Source organism: Arachis hypogaea, chromosome 6 (assembly GCF_003086295.3).
Source record: "Arachis hypogaea cultivar Tifrunner chromosome 6, arahy.Tifrunner.gnm2.J5K5, whole genome shotgun sequence".
NCBI classification, from domain to species: Eukaryota; Viridiplantae; Streptophyta; class Magnoliopsida; order Fabales; family Fabaceae; genus Arachis; species Arachis hypogaea.
In genome coordinates, this window is record NC_092041.1 from 34,423,253 (window position 1) to 34,449,057 (window position 25,805).

Here is a 25,805-nt window from a genome sequence, read left to right on the forward strand (position 1 = left end):
CATCTTCCTAGATCCATTGAATCGAGCATTGCGCTAGCCTTGGAACTCCAACCTTGAGGTTTCAACCCTAGTAAGCCTTGACTTACATCGCCCACCACTAACCATCTCTCTCTTGCTCATCAATCCACAAAGAGATCTAAATTGCCCATCTATTTCTAGTAAACCGTATTCAAGTGGACCAATAAAGTTGAAGGATAAGATTTTTACCCACTCAAATGGTGTGTTAGATGGTGACTTAGCAAGAGAGATTTCCAATGGATGTGCTATGGTTGTTCCCTCTCCCTTTAACTCTTCTTTAACAACCTCCATCTCTTGACAAACTTCTTCGATTTCCATCTCTTGTTCACCGACTTCATCCAAATCATCTTCAATGCTCAAAATATGTTTCGGAGGTTGTGCACGGCCCTCCTCAACTTTAATTTCAAATCCAACGGAAGAAGACTCAACTTGTTGCAAATCATGCTTCAACTCTTCTTTTTTTTCCCTTGAAGTTCGAATCTCTCTTCTACTCCACATTCTTCAATTGATGTTGATTCTTCGCATTCATCTTTGAAAGTACTTAGATTATTGCAAGAGCTTGTTGAGGCCAATTGGGTTAAAGCTTCGGCTAAGGTAGCTATGATAGCGTTTTGACGCTCGATTGATTATTGCTGTTCCTTTCTCGCCTCGCTTTGTTTTTGAAGGAAGGAGCAGAGAGTATCATCCATCAACTCTTCTTTCTCCAATTGTGGCTCCAACCTCTATTTTACACTACATTTTTCGGTTGAAACTAATTCTTCACGTCTATTAACGGGAGTACTTTGATTACCGTGTGAGTAAAGTGAAGTTAAATGAGCTATGGTTTCTGCTAAGGAAGCCATGATAGCGATGTGCCTCTTTTGGGAGTCTTCTTGTTCTTGGAAAAAAATTGATGAAGGTTAAAAATCTTCTTCCATGGAGGGTTGTGGTGGAAAAGATGGTTGATTGTGTTGGAGGTAGCAATCATATATGGGAGGTAATTCATGAGAGTGGAAATATTGAGCTGGTATATATGGAGGTGATCGTTCAATAAGGCCATGAGAGTATTGATGTTGAGATGGTGGTGGTTCTAAGTGTGGTTCATATGGCTCATATGGTCGGTGGTATGGTGGTGGATATGGATTAAGATCATATGGAGGTGTTTGGTGGTAAGATTGGGCTTGTGAGTATAGTGGCTGAAGACAATATTGAGGAGGTGGCTGATAAGCTTATGGTGGTTGAGGTTTATAAGCATAAGGACGGCCACCATACACATTGGATTGGTATGCATTATGGGGGTGGATTGTGACTATTAGTTCGGAGGAGATTGTTGCCATGAAGGTCGCCCATAAGAACGTGACTCCTCCTGCAATTGATTTCCTGATCCATAATGCGAACCATCATTGAAGTTTCTATTTCCTACAACATAGTTACAACTAAACTCAAAGTCAAAAGGGTGAGAATTCATAGAGAAAAGAGAAAATAAGATCAAAAGCTATCAAGAAACAAAGAAAAACACACCCCTAACTACTAACAAAAACAAGCAAGCAAACAAAAAGAAAACTATTCACAATATTAACATATTAACAATAACCAATAATAAGCACATATTATAATTTCCCGGTAACGGAGCCAAAAACTTGACGCCGGCCAAACATCGGTCTAGAATTTCTCAAAAAGAATCGCTTCGTTAATAGTATAGTTCCAAACCAATGAATGACCCGTGTTAAAGTTTAGAAGATTCACAAATTCAAATCAATAAAAATCGAGAATTTTAAATACCGGGTCGTCTCTCAAAAGAATTGCAGTGAGGTGTGCGCATCATTGGTTATGAGAATATGGGGTTTTAAAAGAAATTGACAAGAAATTAAATTGCAAGAAAATAAAAGAGCAAACAAGGAATTTAAATACTAAAAGGCATCTTGGCAAGGATTGAGAGTTGAGATTTTCTATCTAAGTCGTTAATCACAAACATGGTAATTATGAAGAGTTAATCCTACTTCGTCATCCTCTAACATCGGGAGAAAGTCAAATGGGCATAATTAATCTTAATTCACAAGTTCTAGCCAATTCACTAATTAGACTTAAGTGAAAAACTAACGTCAGTGGAAACAAAACCAACTACAACTCTAAATTACCAATCAATGTTGGACTTCAATGACTCAAGGTCACCTAAGACTTCAATTCCAAGCCAAAAATGCAAAATTCTACTCTAAAACTAGAAAAGACATTTTAACAAACACTTAGAATGCATAAAATGAAAACATAATAAATTGCAAGAACCAATAAAATATATGACTACCAATTGTAAGAAAACAATAATAATAATAACTCAATCAGGCAACAATAAACATGAAAATATAAAATTACATTAAAGGAAAATAAAATTCACACAAGTGTTCATAAACTAAAATTGACAAAATAAAGAAACTAATAAGTAAAACTAGGCAAATTAAGATTCTAGAACATGAAAATATAAAAGAAACTACACTAAAATAAGAAATAAAACCTAAATCTAAGAAGAAACTAAACTAAAAATCCTAAATTCTAAAGAGAAGTTGGAGCTTCTCTCTCTAGAATTAACCTAAAAGATGATACTAAAACTATTCCTATTACTACTTCCTACATATTTGGTTGATCTCCCTTGAGTCTTGCCTTCAAATGCATCAGAAATAAGTTGGATTGGGCCAGAATTGGGCTTGAAATCGTAAGTCACATGCCATTTTAAGTGAGGTACGAGATTGGGATGATGCATACGCATCTACCATATGTACGCGCAGATTGTGAATAATGCGTACGCATGACCCATGCATACGCACAACTATGAAAATCTCAAATCTTCATTTCTTCATGAATTCTCCACTTTTACATGATTTTTCTCCATTTCTTCAAGCTATTCTTACTTTATAAACCTTAAATCACTCAAACAAACATATCAAGACATCGAATAAAATAACAATAAATTAAATTTAGTAATTTCTAAGAATAAAAACATGTTTTTCACAGTTAATCATAATTACGAGAAATTCACAAAACTATGCATTTTTAATGAATAAGTACAAGATAATTTAATAAACTCTCTCTACGTTTTTTTATCCAAAATTCATTATAAAATATAGGTTTATCAATAAAATTCTTGACAAAACATTGAGTGGAAGTAATTAAGACCGTTTGCTTTAAGTTTAATTAAATGTCTAGTTAAATGTATGCTCACTTTATTAACTGTATTGTAGGTAAAGAGTTAGCTAGTCTGAGAACTATGTATCGAGGTAGAAGCTACAAAAACAATCCAGCTAAACCTTGGAAATTCAAGCCAAATTTGCAAAGAAACGTTGTTGATCAAGCACAAAAACAAGCTAACTTAATGTATGTGTAACTATTTCTCTTATTTCATTGCGTTGAATGTTCAACCTTTTACTTATTTAGCTATGGAGAGCTTTAAAAGGAATTCTTTTATCACCATATCCTTTTATGTACTATGCAAAATGTTCATCCTTTTTCCTCTTCTACGCAGAATAAGAGAGAAAAGTTCCACGAATCAAGGTCAACAGTAGGGCTTCTTCTATTAGTCATTTCCTATTTGAAAATGACTCTTTTCTACTTACCAAAGCATCTTCCTCTCATTATGCTAATTTGGTGGAGTAAAGTTCCAATTTTTTTTTTGTTGTAACACACCACAAATTGTGAAACCAACATGAAAACTACATGAGCATACATAATATTAGATCTCATGATGATTAGTTTTATTTGCCGTTCACAAATCTTTGTTAAGTTAGAAACAAGGGGAACGACAAACTCCAAAGCTGAAACATCGTTTTAATTTTTTATCACTGAATCAAACCCCAACTTCAGATGGTGTATAGCAGCATTCACCTGAACAATGCATGATTTATCAAGTAGAAATAACTATTGTTAGAAGGTTTTTTTACCCCTAAAAAAATGTACAGAGAATACTTGGCTTTAACTTATTGATGACATTACCTCTCAATACAGTCATGCTGAACGAGATGTTGCTCTTCATATTTCCCTATAAAAAAAAAGACTAGACTGAACTCGTTAAGCATGGAGCCATAAGAAAGCTTGACGTTACTTCATTAAGATCATGTAACGTACGATTAATGAATCTAATAAGATTGATTTCTCATACATTGATGGTTGTGCTAGGCTTCCCTCACTTCAAGCTAAAGTCACTTCTATTAAAATTAGACCAAGCATCACTTTTCTAGTCATGGTATATTAACAATGGTTCTATTTGTTAGCTATTTTTTTTGGAAAACTATGCAGTTTCCAAACAGCAATCTAAATATATTACTATGTCTATCCAATCCTATCATTTGGCAGTGATTTCTTGAAACGTCCTGTTATAATAGGAACCCAACATTCCTGGTATGTCAACTTTATCATAATGTTTGTTTTTTTTTTTTGAATTAAAGGGAGCTCAACACAACAGGGTGGAGCAATGAAAAGGTGCTACAAAGATCATAAATATTCTAGATACCAATCAACCCCTAGTCATCTTCGGTAAAGCCATCAATAACAAAAGGACTCCCCACTAATCCATTCCTCAGCATACTCAAATGACTTGTTTATAATTGCTAGCACACTTGAGGCATGATTTCGGAACAGCCTGCCATTCTTTTCTAACCAGATTGTCCAGACAACAGCAAAGAACCCAATGAACCACCTCTTTCTATCAACCTTCCTTGCTAATGAGTTCGTCCAGCTTTCAAAGTGCTCATTTAGAGTACCTGACAAGCACCACCTCCTTCCAAAGGCAAGTAGCCAAGCACACCACACCTGCCATGTGATCTCACAACCAAGAAACAGATGAAAGGCAATTTCCTCAGACTTACAACATAGCACACACAAAGTGTCATTCTGATCAATAACACGTAGTTTACCTAGTCGGTCCTTAATATTCACCCTTCCAATCAAAACAAACCAGGACAAGAGCTCAATCCTCGAGGGGACGAACCATTTCCATACAGCACTCGTGAAGCTATAGCTTGTGACTTCCTCCAGTAGAACTTCCGCATGCAGCGCCTAGGCAAAGGACTTAGTTGAATAAACACCTGTTTTATCAAATTTTCACACCACACTATCCTCTATCTCAATTATGGGCTTGACTGTCTGTAAGGTCTCATGAAGTTGGTTTACTAAATCCAACTCCTATTGGAACAACTCCCTCCTCCACTGGAAGCTCCAAATCCAGTCTAACGCATCCCAAAACCCACAATCCCCTACAACTGAACCGTTAAGGTTTGAAACCGAGTAGCGCCTAGGAAACATATCTTTCAATACCCCATTAGGTAGGCAGTTATCCACCCAAAACCGGATTGTTCTGCCATTCCCGAGGTCCATCGATAACCCGCCAATCATCTTTTCTCTCAACCGCGGTTCGCGGATTTGTAACTGATATATATCCTTCCAAGGACCCCCTCTTTTGGGGACAGGCTGGTCTCGCAACATCACAGCAGGATCCATGTGGGTACAAGAGCAAACCACTTTCTTCCATAAGGGACAGTCTTCCTTTGAGAACTTCCACCACCACTTAAACAGCAATGCTATATTTCGAATAACTGCATCACCAACTCCCAATCCACCTGCCTTCTTTGGAGCCATTACTACTTCCCACTTCACGAGTGGTAATCTTTGCCTCCCCTCCTCTGTGCTCCACAAGAACTGGCGTTGTAGTGAAATTAATTTCTCTGTCACTGTCTTCGACATCTTGTACAAGCTGAGGTAGTAAATAGGCACGCTACTAAAAACCGACTTAATGAGTACCAGCTTGCCCGCTTTGTTGAGGGTCTTAACTTTCCACAAACTCAGCTTTTCTTCCACCTTGTCAGTCACTGGTTTTCATGTCTTAACCAGTTTCGGATTTGCTCCTAGGAGAATGCCCAGATATCTGATTGGTAATGATGCCTCCGTACAACCCAATAATAGACACATTCTACGGATCCATAGACTATCACAATTGACCTGAATGTTGTTGGACTTCTAACAATTGATGCTCAATCCAGACATCAGTTCAAAGCACCAGAGCAGTCACTGATAATTTCTGATGGTTTCCTCATCAGGTGGGCAGAAGAGAATAGTATCATCCGTAAACTGCAAGTGAGACAGCTCAATGTTATTGTTCGGTTGTCGGGTTCCGGACAGATCGGGTGAGCTGATGAAGGGGTGAGGACGCCTTAGCTTTGGTCGCACAGGCTGCGGGTTCGCCGAGTAGCCGAGCACTTGTCCTGGAGAGAGGATGGGGGGTGCCACCTGCAAAGACACTCCGACGCTCAAGTCAGCGAGGTGCAGGCGGGCAGAATAATGAGGTGCAAGGATATGACGTACCTCGGGAGAAGAGCCAATCTTCCCCTTATATACATGTCAGTAGTGGGCCCCTCGTGAGGACAGGCCCATATTCTCAAGGACACTGCCCTGCAGCCGCGTGTGGGTTGCACAGGACACGTGTCTGGGTCGTTTGAAGGGCGAGGAGCCGGGTCGGGTGGAGCTCGGGCCAGGGTCGACCCGTTGGTTCCTTGGGCCAGACCATAACAGTGCCCCCACGCGCCAATGGTAGCCGTGGGAGCTATCAATGGCGTGTTGTCCCGCCTCTCATTTGGGATCGTCTGGTCGGCCGCTCGTGATAAGGATACGCCCTCAACGCGCGTGTCCTTTGGTTGTACAAGCAACCGTTTCATCGTATCGTTCCCAGCGCCGAGCATTAAATGCTCATAATGGGGTGGAAAATCCTTGCTGAAAAGACCATTCTGCCCCCAGACGTTTCGCGCTTCTTGGAGTGGTTTTTAAACGGGCCAGTTTAAGCACTCCTTTCTTTCTTTTGTATCTTCTTTTTTCTGCCTTCTTCTTGCTCCCAAATCTCAACATTTCTTTGCAGTGCTGTTGTGCGCCTCTCCCTTCGCCTCTTTCTTTAACAACTGCTCCATCTTTCTTCCACTAATTCAGGTAACCTTCGAATTACACTCTCTTTTATGCATTATTTTTGCATGTTTGCTGTTTGGTTTTCTGCTGTTGTTGTATAGCCTTTTAATTGCGACTAGATGTATTAGGGGGGAAAGTACCATTCCAGGGTAGGCTTTTCTTGTTCTTTTCGTGATTTAGTCTCGATTAGCCTTAGTCGGGGAATCGTGGGGGGTAGTGTCTGTATTCGGCCTGAGCAACCGATCTCTTAGACTGACTGGATGGTCCCCCCATGTAGGTATGGCTCGCATGGTTTCCCGGGCTTCCGTTAACCCCGCGGCGTACGATCCATATGCTTGGGTCGTTTCCGACGTGAAGGATTCGCCTAACCAAATGGGCGAGGAGGAGCTCACCGAGTTTCGACAAGCCGGGTACTTGTGTGGAGGGACTGACGAGGAGGCCAATTATGACGTTTTTGTCCCGGCTCCTCACGAGCGATTGTATGAAATCAACTTCCAACACCCCCGAGTCGCCAACTGGATTTGGTTCTACAAGTCCATGTTCACCCAAGTCGGAGTTCGTATCCCGTTCTCAGCCTTTCAAATGGCGCTTTTAAGTCGAATTTCCGTGTCGCCGTCGCAGTTGCATCCGAACAGTTGGGCCTCGATCCGCTGTTTCGAGATGGTTTGTGAGTACCTCGAACTGCCGGTGTCCGTAGATGTTTTCCTCTTCTTTTTCACCCTCACAAACCCTTCTAAGGAGGGGAAACACAAAAAAGGGTTCATGTCCTTCCGGTCTGCCCAGGGTCGGAGGATTTTTGGCTTGTTTGAAGATTCCTACCATGGGTTTAAGGACAAATATTTCAAGGTCCGCCCTGTCAAAGGTCGTCACCCCTTTTGGTTGTCGTTGGAGGGAGTACGGCTTATCCCGACCTATTGGAGTTTCGGGGCAGGGTCCAATACATTTATTAAGGTAACCTATAATGGCATGTCGACGGTGGATAGGCAGATCACCGAGGTGTTGATGGCGGTCTTTGGGAAGAATCAAGTGAATCCCCACCTCCTTATGGGTGACCGGGAGTCCGGTCGTAATTATATTTGTGAGAAACTTGTACTTTGCCCTTTACCTTTTTGTTTTTACTGATTACTTTGTGGCGATTAACCGATCTCCTTTACTTTCCTGCAGTGGAGATGTCTGCGTCGGTGACGGGTCTTCCCAACTTGTTCCAAACTTTCCTCTGCGCCAGCGACGACGAAGGGGATAATGAAAAATCTGCCGCCGAGAAGTCCGCAATTCCCCCGGAGGACAAAACTACTTCCGAGCAAGGAGCCGCGGTTGACGGAACCGGGACCTCGACCCAAGCTGCCCAGGTCGAGGGTGACAAAATGGTTCACGCCTCTCCCTTCCGCGAGGTGGTAGGCACCGGGGGTTCGACGTCTACCCCTGAGGTCGATGATGGTGTGGAGGAGGTCCCTAACCCCAAGAGGAAAAGGAAGATGTCCTCCAGTCCCGAGGGGGTCCTCACCGTTATGGAGAGGAATTTTGATGCTGGGAACTTCATAGATTCCCAACTGATCCCTGGTACTGAGGAGTACTTTCACGAGTCTTCCCTTGCCGGGCAGGCGAGATGGATGTACCGTACTCTTCTGCGGGGCGCCGTGATAGCCCGGAAGGCTGAGTTTGAGCTGTCCGGGATGGAGTCCCTCCGCAGGAGGTTAGAAGCTAGTGGGAAGGCTAATAATGAGCTGAAAAGTGAAGTCGAGACTCTCCGGGAGCAGTTGACCCAGTCAAATGAAAAACTTGACGCTGCCGAGAAGAAGGCCACTGCTGCCGAGAAGAAGACTGCCACTGTTGAGGAGAAATTAAAGGACTCGGTCGCCACGGTTTCTCGTCTTGTTGAGCGTGAGATGACTTTGGAGAGCCAGGTCGGCGCAGCGCAGAAACGGGTGGCCGAGATGGAGAAGGAAAAGCAAACCGTGGAGGCCGAATTAGCAACGTGGAAGGCTAAGTATAAAGATATCGTGAAGCAGGGGAAGGGTGCAATTTTGGCGACCGAGGAGGCTCTTAAGGCTCAGGTCAAAGTCATTGCTCCTGAATTTGATACGTCGGCGATTGGTGTTCTCAAGGTCATTCAGGATGGTAAAGTTGTCGACGCCCCCAAGAAATGAATTTTCTGTTTAAAGTTTTTGTTTAGCCGTTTCATTTTGGCTTGCGAACAATTTTAATTTTAGCCGTTTTGGCTTGTGAACAGTTTGATTTTAGCCGTTTTATTTTGGCTTGTGAACAATGACCTTTCTAGTCGTTTGCTCGAGTTGTCGTGATAAACTTATCCTCACTCGTCTAGTCGTGTTACCGTTTCTATTAACCGTTTTTGGTTTATTGTCGTCATTTATATCAACGGCCCATGGCCTTTCGCGTAGTCGTTGCAACGGTGGTGGACGGGTTCCCGGGGTGATCAGTCCCGGGGACGCGCGTCGTCGTTGGTCGTGATGGGATGGTTTATCTGGAGAATTGAGTGATAAAACAGGAGAGAAAATTTGCACAAGTATATCTTACTCGATAAGTCGCTACGAAAAGTTCATAAGTTAAATTTGTAAATTAACTACTTAGCTAGGTTGGTCGGCTTGTCGGGCCCTCCTCTAGGAGTAGAATCTTCTTAGGTTGTCCGCGTTCCATGTTCTCGGGACTTCTTTGCCGTCAAGCCTTTCTAACTTGAATGCTCCTTTTCCCATCACTTTCTTGATTCTATAGGGGCCTTCCCAGTTCGCCGCTAGCTTGCCTTCTCCGGGGGTCGGTAGGCCGATATCATTTCGCCTCAGGACGAGGTCGTTTGGCTCGAACTCTCTCTTGAGCACTTTGGTGTTGTAGCGCAGAGCCATTCTTTGTTTTAGCGCCGTTTCTGTCAAATGGGCCATTTCCCTAGCTTCATCTATCAGATCCTTTTCTACGGTTTCCTCCACTCCTTTCAAGAGCAACCGCGGGCTTGGCTCCCCGATCTCCACGGGTATTACCGCGTCCACACCGTACGTTAGTCGGAAAAGAGTCTCCTTAGTCGGGATGTAGGCACTTCAGCAGGGGTTGGCTGAGCCCTTTCCTGAACAGCTGTCCTTGGATGACGGCGTACTTGGCCGCTTCTCTTCTTAATTTTGCCGCATCCTTTTCATCACTAGGGAGTTTGTCGTGTTCTAGGAAGTTGGTGATGGGGTCTAGCCATGAAGAACCTAGGGTTGTCATGTGCAGTGTGATCGCTGGTTCTCTTGTCATGCCTTGGATGAGAGACCGGTTCCCTTCCCCTGGCTTTGTGCTGGCCAACTTTGATAGGAGGTCTGCCCGTGTGTTCCTTTCTCTAGGTACGTGGTGGACTGTGACCTCTTCAAACTTTTGGCTCAAGCTTTTAACCTTTTCCAAGTACTTCTGTAGCAGGGGGTCTTTGGCCTGATAGCTACCGTTTACTTGGGAGGTGACGACTTGGGAATCGCTGCATATTTCTAGTCTTTTAGCGCCGACTTCTGCCGCCAGGGTTAAGCCTCCTATAAGGGCTTCATATTCTGCCTGGTTGTTCGAGATGAGAAACTCGAATCTGACCGACTGTTCGTATACAACCCCAATCGGGCTTTCCAGGATGATCCCGACGCCTCCAAAGGTCTGGTTGGAGGCTCCGTCCACATGGAGCTTCCACCGTGTACCCACCTCTTCGCTTGGATCTCCCGTCACTTCTACTAGGAAATCCGCCATTGCCTGCGCCTTGATGGCTTGCCGGGGTTCGTATCGTATGTCATACTGGGAGAGTTCGATGGACCAAGTCATCATTCTTCCCGCCAGATCGGGTTTTTGAAGTACTTGCCGGATCCCTTGGTCCGTTCTGACGACAACTTGGTGGCTCTGGAAGTACTGTTTTAACCTTCGAGAGGAAGCCAGGAGTGCTAAGGCTAGCTTTTCCAACTTGCTATACCTTAATTCTGCCCCTTGCAAGGCCCTGCTTATGAAATAGACTGGTTGTTGAGCTTTTCCGTCCTCCCGTACCAGGACTGCGGCCAGGGCTTCACTCGTTATGGCGAGGTATAGGTATAGTGGTTCCCCGTCTTTTGGCTTCCCGAGAACGGGTGGTGCTGCCAAGATTTCCTTGAAGTGCTGAAAGGCTTCTTCACATGCGGGTGTCCACTCGAACGCCATCCCTTTCTTCATGAGGTTAAAGAATGGCAGGGCCTTTGTTGCCGAAGCTCCGAGAAATCGGGATAAAGAGGTCAACCGTCCTGCCAACCTCTGGACGTCCTTGATGCAACCCGGGCTCCTCATCTGGAGTATTGCCTGGCATTTCTCCGGGTTAGCTTCTACCCCTCTCTGAGTTATCATGAATCCCAGGAACTTGCCGGCTTCCATGGCGAAGGCGCACTTGAGGGGATTCAGCCTCATACCGTGTTGACGGAGGGAGGTGAATACACTCGCTAGGTCGTTCAGGAGGTCGTCAGGTCGTGTCGTTTTTGCTAGGATGTCGTCCACGTAGACTTCAACTGTTTTTCCTATGAGGTCGTGGAATATCCTGTTCATCAGCCTTTGATATGTTGCCCCCGCATTTTTCAGGCCGAATGGCATTATCTTATAGCAGAAAGTTCCCCCTGGCGTTATGAACGCCGTCTTGTCTTCGTCAGGTCGGTGCATCGGTATCTGATTGTAACCGGAGTAGGCGTCCATGAAACTTAGATACCGATATCCCGCCGCGGCGTCGACGAGTGCATTTATGTTAGGGAGGGGGAAGCAATCTTTGGGGCATGCTTTGTTGAGGTCGGAATAGTCCACGCACATTCTCCACTTGCCGTTGTGTTTTCTCACCAATACCACATTCGAGAGCCATGTCGAGTAGTCTACTTCCCGTATGAAGCCTGCTTCTAGGAGGCTGGCCGTCTGCCTGGCCACCTCCTCTGCTCTTTCCGCCGACATCTTTCTCCTCCGTTGGGCCACTGGGCGTGCATCCGCCTTGACAGCTAGATGATGCGAGATGATTTTTGGGTCTATGCCCGGCATGTCAGCTGGAGTCCAGGCGAACAAGTCCTTGTTGGCTCTTATCATTTCGATCAAAGGCTCCTTCAACTCATGCGGGAGATTCTTGTTAACGAATGTGAATTTTTCCACGTCGTCACCTATTCTAAACTTCTCCAGATCCCCTTCTGGTTCTGGTCTCGGCTTGTCGTCCACTCTGGCATCAAGGTCGGCTAGGAACACACCGGATGCCTCCTTGGACTTCTTCCTGAGGGAGAGGCTGGCGTTGTCACAAGCGACCGCCGTCTCGAGGTCTCCCCTTATGGTTCCTATAGATCCGTCATCGGTAACGAACTTCATGACTAGCAGCTTTGTGTTGATTATGGCTTCGAAATCGTTGATTGTTTTTCTTCCTAAGATGATGTTGTAGGCAGTGGAATCTCGGAGGATTACGAACTCCGCCATCGCCGACCTTCAGCCTTGGGCTAGCCCCACCGAGATTGGTAGGGATATTACTCCGTCCGGTTTGATGAAGTGGTCGCCCAACCCAATAACCCCGTGCTGGTGAGTCGTCAGGTCGGCGTCTTTTAGCCCTAGTGCGTCGAACACGTTACGGAACATGATATTTGAATCAGCTCCTGTGTCGACAAGGATCCGTTTGACGAGGCCGGTTCCCACTCTGGCCGTGATGACCATGGGGGGTTTTCTGGGGCGTCGTTGAACCATTGGTCTTCTGGGCCGAAAGAAATGGAGGGAGGTTTCTTAGAGTTTCGCACCTGCGAGGATGAAATCGTCAGAACCTTAGCGTCTTTCTTGTGTGCCGACCGGGATTTCGGCGCGGCATTTTTTGCCGTTACCACGTTTATCACAGTGAGGCCGTGGTCTTTGTCTTCGGGTTCTTGTCGCCGCTTGGCCAAATGGGCTTTGCCTTCCTCGTCTTGATCGTGATAACGTCTTCTCGGTTCCCTGATGAGGTGGGAGAACGCCGCTAGCTTTCCTTCCCTTATCGCTTGTTCTAGTGCATCCTTCAGGTCAAAACAGTCCTGTGTTTGATGGCCATAACCCTTATGATAATCACAATAAAGGTTCTTGTTCCCTCCCGTTCGGTCCTTAAGTGGTCGGGGCTTCGGAAGAATTCCCTTCTCAGCTATTTGCTGATAGACTTCCACGATGGGGAGAGCGAGTGGAGTGTAGTTTGTAAATTTCCCGACTCGAGGGAACGGTCTAGGTGCCTTGTTTGTTGTCTCCTCCCTAACTTTTTCTTTTGCTCTTCCCTCGTTACTTTGTTGCCGAGTTTGGCTGTAACCGGACTGCCGCTTATTGGCAGCCACGACTCGGCTGACTTCCTCGTCGTTTATGTACTCCTTGGCCACCGTCTGGATTTCATGCATTGTCCAAACCGGCTTCGTGGTAAGGTGTTTTCGGAAGTTTTCGTTGAGGAGGCCGTTTGTCAGACAGAGACTGGCCACTGAGTCGGTTAGGCCGTCGATTTCCAGGCATTCGTCGTTAAACCGATCTAAGTACCTCCTGGTCGGCTCTCCTTGTCTCTGAGTTATCCCTAGAAGGTTGATAGGGTGCTTGGCCTTGGCTATCCGCGTTGTAAATTGGGCCAGGAATGCACGGCTGATGTCCGAGAAACTGTAGATGGAACCTTGAGGGAGGCCGTTAAACCATCTGATCGCTGGCCCTGCGAGGGTCACCGGGAAGGCGCGGCATCTTACTTCGTCCCCCACTCCCTCTAGATTCATTCTGGCCTCAAAGGCCGTGAGGTGTTCTAGAGGGTCTTGAGTTCTGTCGTACCTCATGTCCGTTGGTTTGTCGAAGTGTTTCGGCAACCGGACCTCGAGGATAGATCGGTGGAACGGGGTGACGCCCATTATCACAGGCTGTCGTGTTCTCTCATATCTCCCTTCCCCGTCTTCGCGACCTCTCGCCGCTTGGCGGGTTGATCTGCCGCGGGAGTAGATGATCGTGTCATTTCGCCTTTCTCATTATGGGTGACTCCTCCCGCGTGCTCTCCGCTTCCGTCCGGGATGCGGATGTACGCCGCGGTCGGCTTCTGTGAGAGTCTTCCTCCTCACTCCCGGGAGACGGGGTATAGCTGGGATCGGTAGATCGTCCCTCCCGCTCCCGATCGGCTAGCTGTCGTTCTAGGTTCTGGACCCTGTGGCGTAGCTCCTGCATTATTATGGCGCTATCGCCGCCCGTTCCCCCGAATGGTCGTGTTCTCGTGTGTTGTTGGGGGGACCTCCGCCGCCCCCTTAGCGATGCGACGGAGGCTGCCCCCTCCGCTTCGGCTGCTCGAGCCTGGTCACCGGGACCCAGCACGACTTCCATTTAGGCAGGAGTCCCCACAGACGGCGCCAATATTCGGTTGTCGGGTTCCGGACAGATCGGGTGAGCTGATGAAGGGGTGAGGACACCTTAGCTTTGGTCGCACAGGCTGCGGGTTCGCCGAGTAGCCGAGCACTTGTCCTGGAGAGAGGATGGGGGGGTGCCACCTGCAAAGACACTCCGACGCTCAAGTCAGCGAGGTGCAGGCGGGCAGAATAATGAGGTGCAAGGATATGACGTACCTCGGGGGAAGAGCCAATCTTCCCCTTATATACATGTCAGTAGTGGGCCCCTCGTGAGGACAGGCCCATATTCTCAAGGACACTGCCCTGCAGCCGCGTGTGGGTTGCACAGGACACGTGTCCGGGTCGTTTGAAGGGCGAGGAGCCGGGTCGGGTGGAGCTCGGGCCAGGGTCGACCCGTTGGTTCCTTGGGCCAGACCATAACAGTTATCCTTACCAACCAGTAGTGGAGATATATGGCCGTTCCTGACCGCCTCTCCAATCATCCTATGAAGAACATCAACAACTAGAACAAACAGGAATGGAGATAGCGGGTCTCCTTGTCGCAAACCCCTTTCCATTTTGAACGGCTTCGAAAGTGAGCCATTGACAAGTACCATAATGTTTGTATTCTGGGAAATTTGTCCTTAACAATTTCCCTCCTTCAGACTGGAAATGCAAGAGAGTTGTTAAGGAACATTATTTGAAGCAGTGTTCAAGTACCAGTACGCCCTAGTTGTAACATCCACATTATCATCATCATTTTCATTCCCATGGGCTGTAACAATGTCAATGTTTTTCGTGCTCAACATAACTATGCCGCTTGACTCTCAACTTACAATCCACTACCTTCATTCTGAGATCATTTTGATTCTTTGAAGTGTTACCCTTAGAAGGAAAAGTTAACCGGGAAAACACACTGACCCTCTTTTCAGGTTGTCAAAATACAAACCCTTGGCTGACGGTTCACAATGATTACTTCCAGGTTTGGACTGAAAGCCAATTGCATCTGACAAGGAAATAGAAGCCAAGGACGAGTTATCTAATCCAGAGCATGGACTTCCATATGAAGAAGTGACTAAATCATCCATTTTTTCTGGTTACATCCTTCATCACTCAGATTAGACACAAGTGGTAATTGAGGCACAGGGATGGTAGACAATTTTTTGTCAACAAATATACCTAACTCTGTCTGTTCTGTACATTCACCAACATCAAACCCCTCTTCTTCAGGCTCAGCAAAATCTGGTAAACACAAGGGTATATATTCTTCAGTGTCTTCTGCAGAAAATTGAAGTTTTGTTTCTTTGATTGCATGGCAACCAGCTCATGTGATTCACTACAAGCAGCAGTGAAATCCTTAGGTACAACTAAATGATGGAAACCAGGATTTTCAGGATCATAGCCATCATCAGAATGGGTGATTTCAGATTTTCCACAAGCAATAGATGCCAAAAATGTTTCCACTTGTAGCTCTAAAATATCTGAACTGCCATGATTTTTGTCAAGCTTCCTTCTGAAGATTTCAACCTCCGCAAACTTCCCTTTCTTCCCACATCTTTTATAGACTTGTAACCCTGTTTTTGTTCTTCCCTTTTTTTTTTTTTTTGACATGAAGTTCTTGGGACTTCAAGCTTTCTTGAACTGAACAAATGCAGAAGGCTTTCAATCTAGCATCAAAATAATAAGAATCATAAAACTATACATCATCTGGACACAAACAATCAACAAGAAATGGATACAAAGGCACCAAATCCTTAAACGTTGTAAGAAACAAATATGGCACGAGTGTAAGTTTCAAGATTTATAATATCTTTAGATATTCATAAATGTTAAATCATCAATTTTCACTACTTTGGACATTCTTTATATGTCATATGTCAATGCTTATCATTTTAAGCTCCATCATGAAAAAATTGCAGGCCACCTACCAATACATAACATAATTAGTGACTTCCTTTCATTTTATTAATGTTTAGTTAGAGGGACCATTTGAATATTAACTTCATTCCCTTCTCCACCATTGTTGTTATCCCATTTATAATAAAAAAGAAGACTAGAAATAGATCAAGTAGGTTATTGGAGAGGATTTTCCAATTAGTTTGCCCATCAGAATAGAAAAATTTGTCCAAGTTGAGTAACCCACTTGCTCTTGTGTAGTTGTGTGAGCCATGTCCAAAGTGTGTCCAAGCATAATAAATAAATAGTTGAACATATACATATGCATGCCCTATGTGTGTCAAACATATGGACACACCACTACCATTCTTGTCACAATGCTTTGTAGCAGGCTATCCTACACAGATGGATAAACACAATAACTTCTCACTCTAGTATATCAAGGAACATGAAGCATAAATGTCAACCAAAACTTGTAAACAAGCACACCTGCTCCTTAGTGAGACCAAAGTTGAATTTGTGGGGACCAAAGTAGTTATCTCGAATGGCACCATAAAACTCATCTTCAGATAAAGGATCACAGTGCCATATTATTTTGAATTTAACCTGGTTAATATAAAGAATAGAATCCCGAATTAAACAGATCAGCGTAAGAATTTTCTTAAAGTGATCACTGATCTTTAAATCGACAGAAACAACAAAAGAACATCTGAACTGGAAAAAAAACAAATGAAATAGGAACATATAAATTGGCACCTGCGCAGGGAATGACCTTCCTGTTGAAACATATGCCTGTGGAAAAATGTTCTGCCACTATCTGATGTTGCTTCAAAAATCTCATAAAGTTTTCTTTCTTCAAATTCAAAAAGAAACAAAGGCATTCCTTCCTTTACGTGTCGAACAAAATCAGAGTAACCAACAGGTAGCCCAAACAATCTCTTCTCAAAACATTCTTGCAAAGCACTTCTATTAGACATGAAGATTGCACCAAACTCAGGAAAACCTCCCAGCACCTTGTTTCTTTTGTTCAATTTCCTCGACCTCATGTCTGCCCATACATAGAAAACCGCTAAAGGTGATTCAAACCACAACAAAAATCCACAAGCCTTACTACCTAGCATTCCATACTAACAGAAAACAAATTCCATAATACGCATATTACATGCTTCTTTTGATATTTCTAAACTAGACTCAAATAAATTAATCTTGAACCTAGTAATTAGTGAATCACATTCATAATCACATTACAGCTAAATTTATAAGCACACGAGTCATGAACCATTAAGTAAACAAGTGGCTCTTGTAATTCTAAACTAATAACACACACTTCATTCCCTAAAAGAAAAGAAAAATGCTGCACAATGCTATGTCTATCAAAACCGAAATCAGTGCCCAATTCTCAGCAACGAAGCAACATTTCTCGCAGACACTTGCCTTTTTAGAATCACTTTCTAATAAAAAGAAAATGAAAAATCTAGATCAATCTCCTTTCATACATTTCATCCGATTCTGAAGTCGCAAATGATAAATGGAAACTTTCGCTGCGAAGAGTATATACCTTTAACTTTTAACTTTTAAGTCGCTAAATTGGAAGATCTTATGACATCTTTTAATTTTGATTTTAAAATCAATTAAGATGGGAATAAATGGTTTATTTAGATGAGTTTTTAAAACAATATATATATTTTTTGAATAAAAAAGTACAGTGTATTAATACTATTTGTCAATTTATTGTTAATAATAATTAATTATAAAGAGACACATGTTTTAAAAAATATATTTAAGAGACATATCTATAAAAATACTTTCATTAAATACATCCATAAAAAAGACATTTTTATTAGACATCTATAAAGAGTTAAAGATATTTCTATTAAATACATTTATAAATAAAAATTGGCAAAATTTGGTAGAAGTTGGTAAAATTCTTATTGGTTATGTAGCGGAATTGTTTTTAAATTTTATAAAAAAATAAAAATAATTTGATATTTAATATTTTTATATAAATTTATTTATTTATTAATTTTATTTAAATATAAAAATATAAAAAAGATTTTATTATATAAAAAATATTTTTTATCTTTTAATACTTTATTTTTATTCAAAAAATTTATTAAATATTCTAAAAAATAAAAAAATTATTAAAACATTTATTTTATTATAATTTAAGTACACATTCAAACATTTTAATATCTAGTCCAATCAAGCAAGTCCAAATTCAATAAAAATCACTTTCATTACATTCATGTACACGCGTTTCAATAACACTTTTGTTTCTTTGTCTTTGTTTTCGTCTTGTGTCTTCGCGTTCTTCCTTCTTCTTCTTCTTCGCTTTTTCCTCCTTTATCCTTGCATTCCTTCTTCTTCTTCTTCTTCTTCTTCGTGTTATTTCTCCTTTTTCTTTGCCTTCCTCCTTCTTCTTTTTCGCATTTTTTTTCTTCTTCACGTGTTTTCTTTCAATCGTCATTTTTTTATTGTTGCTGCGTTTTTTTCTTTCTTTTAATTGAGGTTTATTTGATCCAGAAATGAATCAAAATTGGTTCAGATTTAGTGAATACTTAGCAGTAGTATCAAGTGAACCTAACTCAATTCACAAATAAACTGAATTTGGTTTATATTTGAACAAAAAGTGACAAACATTCAATCAGCAAGAAAAACACATTTCAGTTCATTTTTGCATGCAAATGAACTCAATTAAACTAAGAGATGATCCAAATTTCTTAAGGAATAACGGATTTGGTAAATACTTAAAAGTAGTATCAAGTGAATTTAACTCAATTCACAAATGAATCGAATTCGATTTAGATTTGAACAAACAGTTAAAAAATTACTTAAAAATAAAAAAATTTGTCAATACTTATCAGCAGCATCAAGTAAACCTCAATTAACACACATATGAACTGAAATAAACTAAAAAATGAACCAAAATTATTTAATGATGGCATCAGAGAAAATCATAACTAATAAAGATGTTAGTAAAATGTTAGTGTTATTGGTGATGACGATAACGAAAAAGAAAAAGAAAAAGACGTAACATGGACATATTTACAACAACCAAAATATAGCACTCATGACGCTAGTTCCCCGGCAACGACGCCACAATTTGAGAAGAAGAAAGACGAGGAAAGGAGAAGGAGTTAGAGAAGGAAACATGTAAGAAGAAAGAGAAGGAGAAAGATGTGCGTAATTTAAAAAGTTGTTATATCAACTTAGTTAAACTTGATTAAGTATTTTGCTTGGACGTAGAATTTTATTCTTTTTATTAACTTAATAACACTAAGTGCTTGTTTAGGCACCATTATCTTGATAAAAAAAGATCTTTTTTTTTTAATTTTTAGTGTATTTGACAAATTTATAATAGTAAAAGTAAAAACGCTAGAAAAATAAAAAATATCTTTTTTGAGAAGCTGTAATTTACATCTTTTTTTTAAAGATTTTTTTAAAAAAATATTTTTTATATAATAAATAAAAAAATACTTTTATATTGTTATACCCAAACATAATTGATAAATAAAAAAATCTTTTTACATGAAATATCCAAATATAAAATTACTTTTATTTTTTATAAGATTTTTTAAAAAAAAATAACTAAAAAAAGATCTTTTATTGTAAACTCACCCAAACAAATCCTAAAAGAACACAAAATATTTCATACCGAAGTTTCTCAATAATTCTTCGAGAACGTAGCTCAAGAAAACCTAAAGAAATTTTCCAAAAATAAAAAAAAAATGATAGCAATAAAATAAGCAAAGAGATAATAGGACACTACCTGCTGAACAGCACGTCACGTTCTTAAAACATCAACCCCCAAACCAGAGGAGAGAAAAAAAATAATTAAAATATAAATCTTTTTAATTTTTTTAATAATTGAAATTTAAAAAAACAAAATATAATTTCTGAGTATATTATTTTCTATATTCTTTTATTTTACTCGTAAAATTAATAATAAAAATTTATATTTTATTTTTTTAATTATTAAAAGAATTAAAAATTTATTTTTTAAATAATCAGATATTTTGAAAGCAGAATTGGAGAAGCTAAATTTTTTTTATTATTATTTTTTTTCTTGTGGATTTCCGCAGGAATCATACCACAAAACAATCATAGAAAGTGGCAATGTGCAATCCCACATTTGCTCCCAACTCCGGTGCCTTACTCCAGCTGTCAGGGACGAGCACGGGTCGATTTGGTTTGGGTTCAAAGTAAAATTAGAACTGAACCGATCAAAAAGTAATTGGTTCAGATTTACTTTTTTTATGTTTGTACTCGAACCAAACTAAACCAATTAAAAATAGATTGGTTCGATTTGGATAGCGGATACCCGATGACTTTGAACTTCATAAAAAAAATAAATTGACAAATTTTATGTTAAAATTTTAACAAATACAATAAACATATAACATTAACAAAAATAATGCAAATATATTAAACACCAAATACATTAAAAACTAAACTCATCAAAATTCAAACATATTAATAGTGTCATAGTGAATAATCTTGTCTAATGAAAATATAAAAGTGCAATAGAAATATTAGAAGTTAAATACAAAAGTCTAGTGAATAATCTTTGAAAACAGCTAAAACCAAAATATAGTAAAATCTAAACATTAGAAGCTCAATACAAAAGTACAATAGAAATATTTGTCTAGTTTTCAAAGTCTTCACTCTATAATCCTTCACTCCATCAACCAAGCATATTCAAGAGAGGAGTTGTGACCTTCAAAAAATCAGCTTATAATTAGCTAATGTCAATATATAAAATTGATTAATTAAAAATAATTCAACAAATAAATAATTAGTGAAAAATGTTAACCTCAAATTATTGTAAACAACATCAACTCTAATGGCTTGATTAGATATTGTTAAAGCTGAAAGCTCTACATTAACAGTAATTAAATTAATATTAGAGACTCAACAATAACAACAATTACATAATAATTTAAAGAAATATAATTTAAAAATAGTTACCTAATTCAAGTTTTTCTTGGTCCTCAAGTTCTTGCTTTAAGTCATACATCTTCTCTTGAGTCTTCAACCAATTTTGTGAGTAAATTAGAGACTCAACAGTAGAAAGACTTAATGAGCTTCTAAATTAGTCAAGCACACGACCACTAGTACTAAATGCCGACTCAGAAGACACGGTAGAGACGGGAATAGCCAACAAATCCCTAGCCATGTGAGCAAGAGCTTAATACTTTATGGATTTCAATTTCCACCAATGCAACATGTCAAAACCGGGAATGTTATCCTCCACATCATCTTTCATGTATCTTTCTAATTCATTCCTTTTGACCTCACCTTACTTTTTTTTTAACCCTCATTCTAAACTCATCTTCAAAGCCATCTTCCTCCTCAATTACATTTTCACCACCAACCCCATGATCATGAGAGGCAATGCTAGAATTAAAACTACCAGAAGAACTAACATCTGGAAGGGGATACATTATGGAGTAATACTCAAACAATTTATGAATGATATCCTTCAATTTTTTCAACATATCTTTGGCTTGATTCAACCCATACACCCGATTAAGACAAAATTCAACATACTCATACTTGTAACAAGGATCAAGAAAAACAGCCACAAAGAGAAAGTAATTTATCCCATCACCCTCCTAATATTTGTCTAGTTTCACTTTCATTTGTGTCGCCATCTTTTGTAAACCAACATCATTACTCTTTCTCCACTTCTTCAAAATTTTTTGTATGTCACACAACTTATTGAAAAAATTATTACATGTAACATTCAAAGAACCAGAAAAGGTAAGAGTTGCATCATAAAATATTTTCAAGAACTTCACAAACACACGTGCCCTTGTCCAATCATTAGCATCATGAGGTCCTCCTTTAGACTCAAGTGCCAAAAAATAAAATGAGTCTTGATAACTAAGCCGACTAAAAGCCGATTCAAACTTCTCAGCAGCCTTTAGCATCAAATAGGTAGAGTTCCACCTAGTAAGCACATCTAACACTACACTAGCTTTAGAAGTTATATTAGCCTCTCGAACACACCTCTTAAAAGCTTGCATCCTAATAGGAGATGACCTAACAAACTTGCATGCAATTCTGATTTTAGTTATTGAGCTATCAATCTCTTTCATACCATCACCGACAATTAGATTTAATATGTGAGCACAACATCTCATATGCTTGAACTCCCCATTTAATAATGTTGACCCATTTCAATCACCCATGCCTCTAAGTAAATACGAAATTGCAACACCATTAGCACTAGCATTGTCAACAGTTACACAACATATCCTTCTAATACCCCACTCTTGCAAGCACTGTTCTAAGGCTCTTCCTATAGTTTCACCCTTATGATGAGTAATCAAACCAAAATTCAAAATTTTTTTATGCAATGTCCAAGACTCATCAATATAATGCGCAGTCACACACATATAATTCAAATTCTGAATTGAGGTCCAGGTATCGGTAGTAAGAAAAACCATTTGACGATTTTCAGATAACAATGTTCTCAACTTCTCTTTCTCATATCTAAACAAAGCCATACAATTTCTAGCAACTATCCAACGGGAGGGAACCTTAAACCTAGGTTGGGCTTTACTCATAAATTGTCTAAAGCCTTGAGCCTCAACAAATTTAAAAGGAAGTTCATCAACAATTATCATATTTGCAAGAGCAAAACGAGTTTCCTCTTGATTAAAATCAACAAGCACTTTTCAGCTAGCTTCATAGTGACTGCATTAGGGTCATCCTCAAATTGGCTCTCAAGTGCAATAGTTTTCTGCCCCTTTTCAGCTTACTTTTGAGGGTTTTTAGTGCAAATTCTTAAATGTTTATGCAAGTTTGTTGTACCAAGACTAGAACTATTGCATGCATATTTTTTTTACAATAGTTGCAGCAAGCTTCATTAGGAGAACTTTTAGTAAAATGCGCCTAAACACTACTAGGTGCTCTACTGGATTTACGTTTTACCTCTTTTGGAGGCTCGCCAGTAGTTCCAGCAGCGTCGGTTTGTGTTTCTGATGAAGGATTTGAGGCAGGCAACGCTGGGGGAGCCGAACTTTGCGATGTTCCACTAGAAAGACCATCGTTCTCAGCAGCGGGAGTGGCTGCACTTGGAGAAGAAGTACTTCCAACAACTGATTCACTTTTAGGGTTAGTTTTCCCAATTTTTTTTGAATCTGCAAAATACATAAAATAAGAGAAGTCATGTATTTGTTACTAACCAATTAGTACAATTGAAAGACCTTACTGCAGAGTATTTATTAACATTGCAAGCAATATTTATTACAGACACCGGTTTAAATTAATCAAATCAACTCAATTAACAAGATAAAATCACATATTAGTGAAATTGCATGATAGATAAAAAAAATAAATACATATACAAATAGGAATACAAATATCAAAATAATTGCACTCTAATGTCACTTGCTACATCCTTAATGTCACCTGGCCTTCAGCGTAATGTTTTATGTTTGGTTTCAACTTCAAACTCTAAGGGGGCTTCTAGTTTTTAGTGAACATCAATTATCAAACTCTAAGGTTTGGTCTCTGTTATAAAGATCATAATTTGACAGCACCTAACTCCTTCTGATGGATACTACTTTGATCCTATATCTTATGATTCAATACAAAATTCAAAATCTATATATATATATTATAGACACCGGTTTAAATTAATCAAATCAACTCAATTAATAAGATAAAATCACAAATTAGTGAAATTTCATGATAGATAAAAAAAAGAATAAATACATATACAAATAGAAACACAAATATCATAATAATTGCACTCTAATATCACTTGCTACATCTTTAATGTCACCTTGCTTCAGCGTAATGTTTTATGTTTGGTTTCAACTTCAAACTCTAAGGGGACTTCTAGTTTTTAGTGAACATCAATTATCAAACTCTAAGGGCTTGGTCTCTGTTATAAAGATAATAATTTGACAGCACCTAACTCTTTCTGATGGATACTACTTTGCTCCTATATCTTATATATCTTATGATTCAATACAAAATTCAAAATCTAGATATATTACAAACACCGGTTTAAATTAATCAAATCAACTCAATTAACAAGATAAAATCACATATTAGTGAAATTGCATAATAGATAAAAAAAGAATAAATACGTATACAAATAGGAATACAAATATCATAATAATTGCACTCTAATGTCACTTACTACATCCTTAATGTCAGCTTGCCTTCAGCGTAATGTTTTATGTTTGGTTTCAACTTCAAACTCTAAGGAGGCTTCTAGTTTTTAGTAAACATCAATTATCAAACTCTAAGGGTTTGGTCTCTGTTATAAAGATCATAATTTGACAGCACCTAACTCCTTCTGATGGATACCATGAATTATAACAGTAACTGCATAGCAATTAGCATAATATTTTTGAAGTTAAAAATCAAAATTAGCTTATAGAAGATCTTTAGTTCAAAATCAAATCTAGCTTTTACATAAGAGCAAGATTCTATTAATATTTGAAAAATTGAACAGAATGATTGTTTCGGAGTGATCAAGATTGCTTTATTCAACAACAACTAAGAATGTATAATTTCAAAAATTGAACAAAAAATAAAATAATTAACAGTTTAATATATAACATTCCCCAAAAATTATAGACTAACCTGAATCAGTGACCGGAGAAGATGACGCTGGAGTCCGGAGAAAGCTGGCTGCTGGAGAGGGAACGGCTGACTAAAGACGAAGCTGGCTGCTGAAGAGGGAACCGCAAACAACGATGCTGACAGAGATACCGACTGAGACCCAACGACCAAGAGAAATTAGGTTGCTGCATCGCTGCCGCTACGAGGAAGATGATACACCAGATGGTCCCACGGACGAGGTGGAGAAAATGATGCGCCTGACGCCTAATGGAGAAGACGATGAAGATCGGAGAAGCTGGTTGCGTGATAGGAGGAAGCTCTGCGCCTCTGCCTCTGCTAGGGTCTCGCCATGGTTTGGTTGCGCCGTTAGTTACAATGAGAGAGTATTAGGGTTATCACTTATCAGGTTATGTTACATATATATATATATATATATATATATATATATATATATTATTTAATTAATTATGTTCGGGTATACGGGTTGGTTCGGGTTCTGCGCCTCCAAAACCAATACCCGAACCAATCATCAGCAAATGTTATCGGTTTAGTTCGGGTTGAACCTGATTACCCATCGGTTCCTAAACCAATTTAATTGGTTCGGTTCGAGTCCGAGTGGGTAATTGGGTACCCGCTACCCGTGCTCACCCCTACCAGCTGTCCAGCATTTCCTTAGGTGGCTACATGCTGCTTCTCGTTTTTTTTTAAGGTGGTATAGTATCCAAAATATTCAGAAAAAAGTAGATTATATTTTTGTTCTTTTTAAGTTTATTAAAAATTTTAAAAATATTTTTAAATTTTATTTTATTTAATTTTATTTTAAAATTTTTTAATTTATATTAAATATATGATTGATAATTAAAGTTTTTAAAATTTTAAGATTAATCCAATATTAATACATGACAACTATCTTTAATTTGTTAGTATTAATAGTTATTTTTATAAAATTGTTGCTCAATTAGTTCTAAATTTTTAAAAAAATTAATTGTTATGAGTATATTTAATATAAATAAAAAATTTTATAATAAAACTTAAAAATATTTTTAAAATTTTTAATAAATTTTTAAAAAATATATATACTTTACTTTTTAAAAA

General features: G+C 39.7%; 1 protein-coding gene and 1 long non-coding RNA gene across 3 annotated transcripts; both read right to left on the minus strand.

Annotated features, from left to right (window-relative positions):
* Positions 1-9,960: 9,960 nt before the first annotated feature.
* Positions 9,961-12,354, minus strand: LOC112805504 (uncharacterized). Its single transcript, XM_025847881.1, has 2 exons — positions 11,727-12,354; positions 9,961-11,432 (listed from the first exon to the last, which is right to left on the minus strand). The coding sequence occupies exons 1-2, from the start codon at positions 12,352-12,354 to the stop codon at positions 9,961-9,963; spliced, it is 2,100 nt and encodes a 699-aa protein (XP_025703666.1).
* An 8,183-nt stretch (positions 12,355-20,537) lies between these two features.
* LOC112696541 (uncharacterized) lies at positions 20,538-25,114 on the minus strand. Of its 2 annotated transcripts, XR_011862281.1 has the most exons (5): positions 24,732-25,114; positions 24,283-24,470; positions 21,093-23,272; positions 20,938-21,001; positions 20,538-20,841 (listed from the first exon to the last, which is right to left on the minus strand). It is a non-coding gene; the product is annotated as an uncharacterized lncRNA (long non-coding RNA). The 2 variants fall into 2 exon arrangements; XR_003150753.3 differs by lacking the exon at positions 24,283-24,470 and having other exon boundaries at positions 20,568-20,841; positions 24,732-25,111.
* Positions 25,115-25,805: the final 691 nt, after the last annotated feature.

Bases quoted from the DNA above. Each gene is read 5' to 3' on its own strand.
- LOC112805504 (XM_025847881.1), bottom strand. From the start codon at position 12,354: ATGGCGGAGTTCGTAATCCTCCGAGATTCCACTGCCTACAACATCATC. The intron at 11,433-11,726 runs GCAAGTGGAGAA...ACGACCTCATAG, and splicing joins ATTGGTGAGAAAACACAACG to GAAAAACAGTTGAAGTCTAC.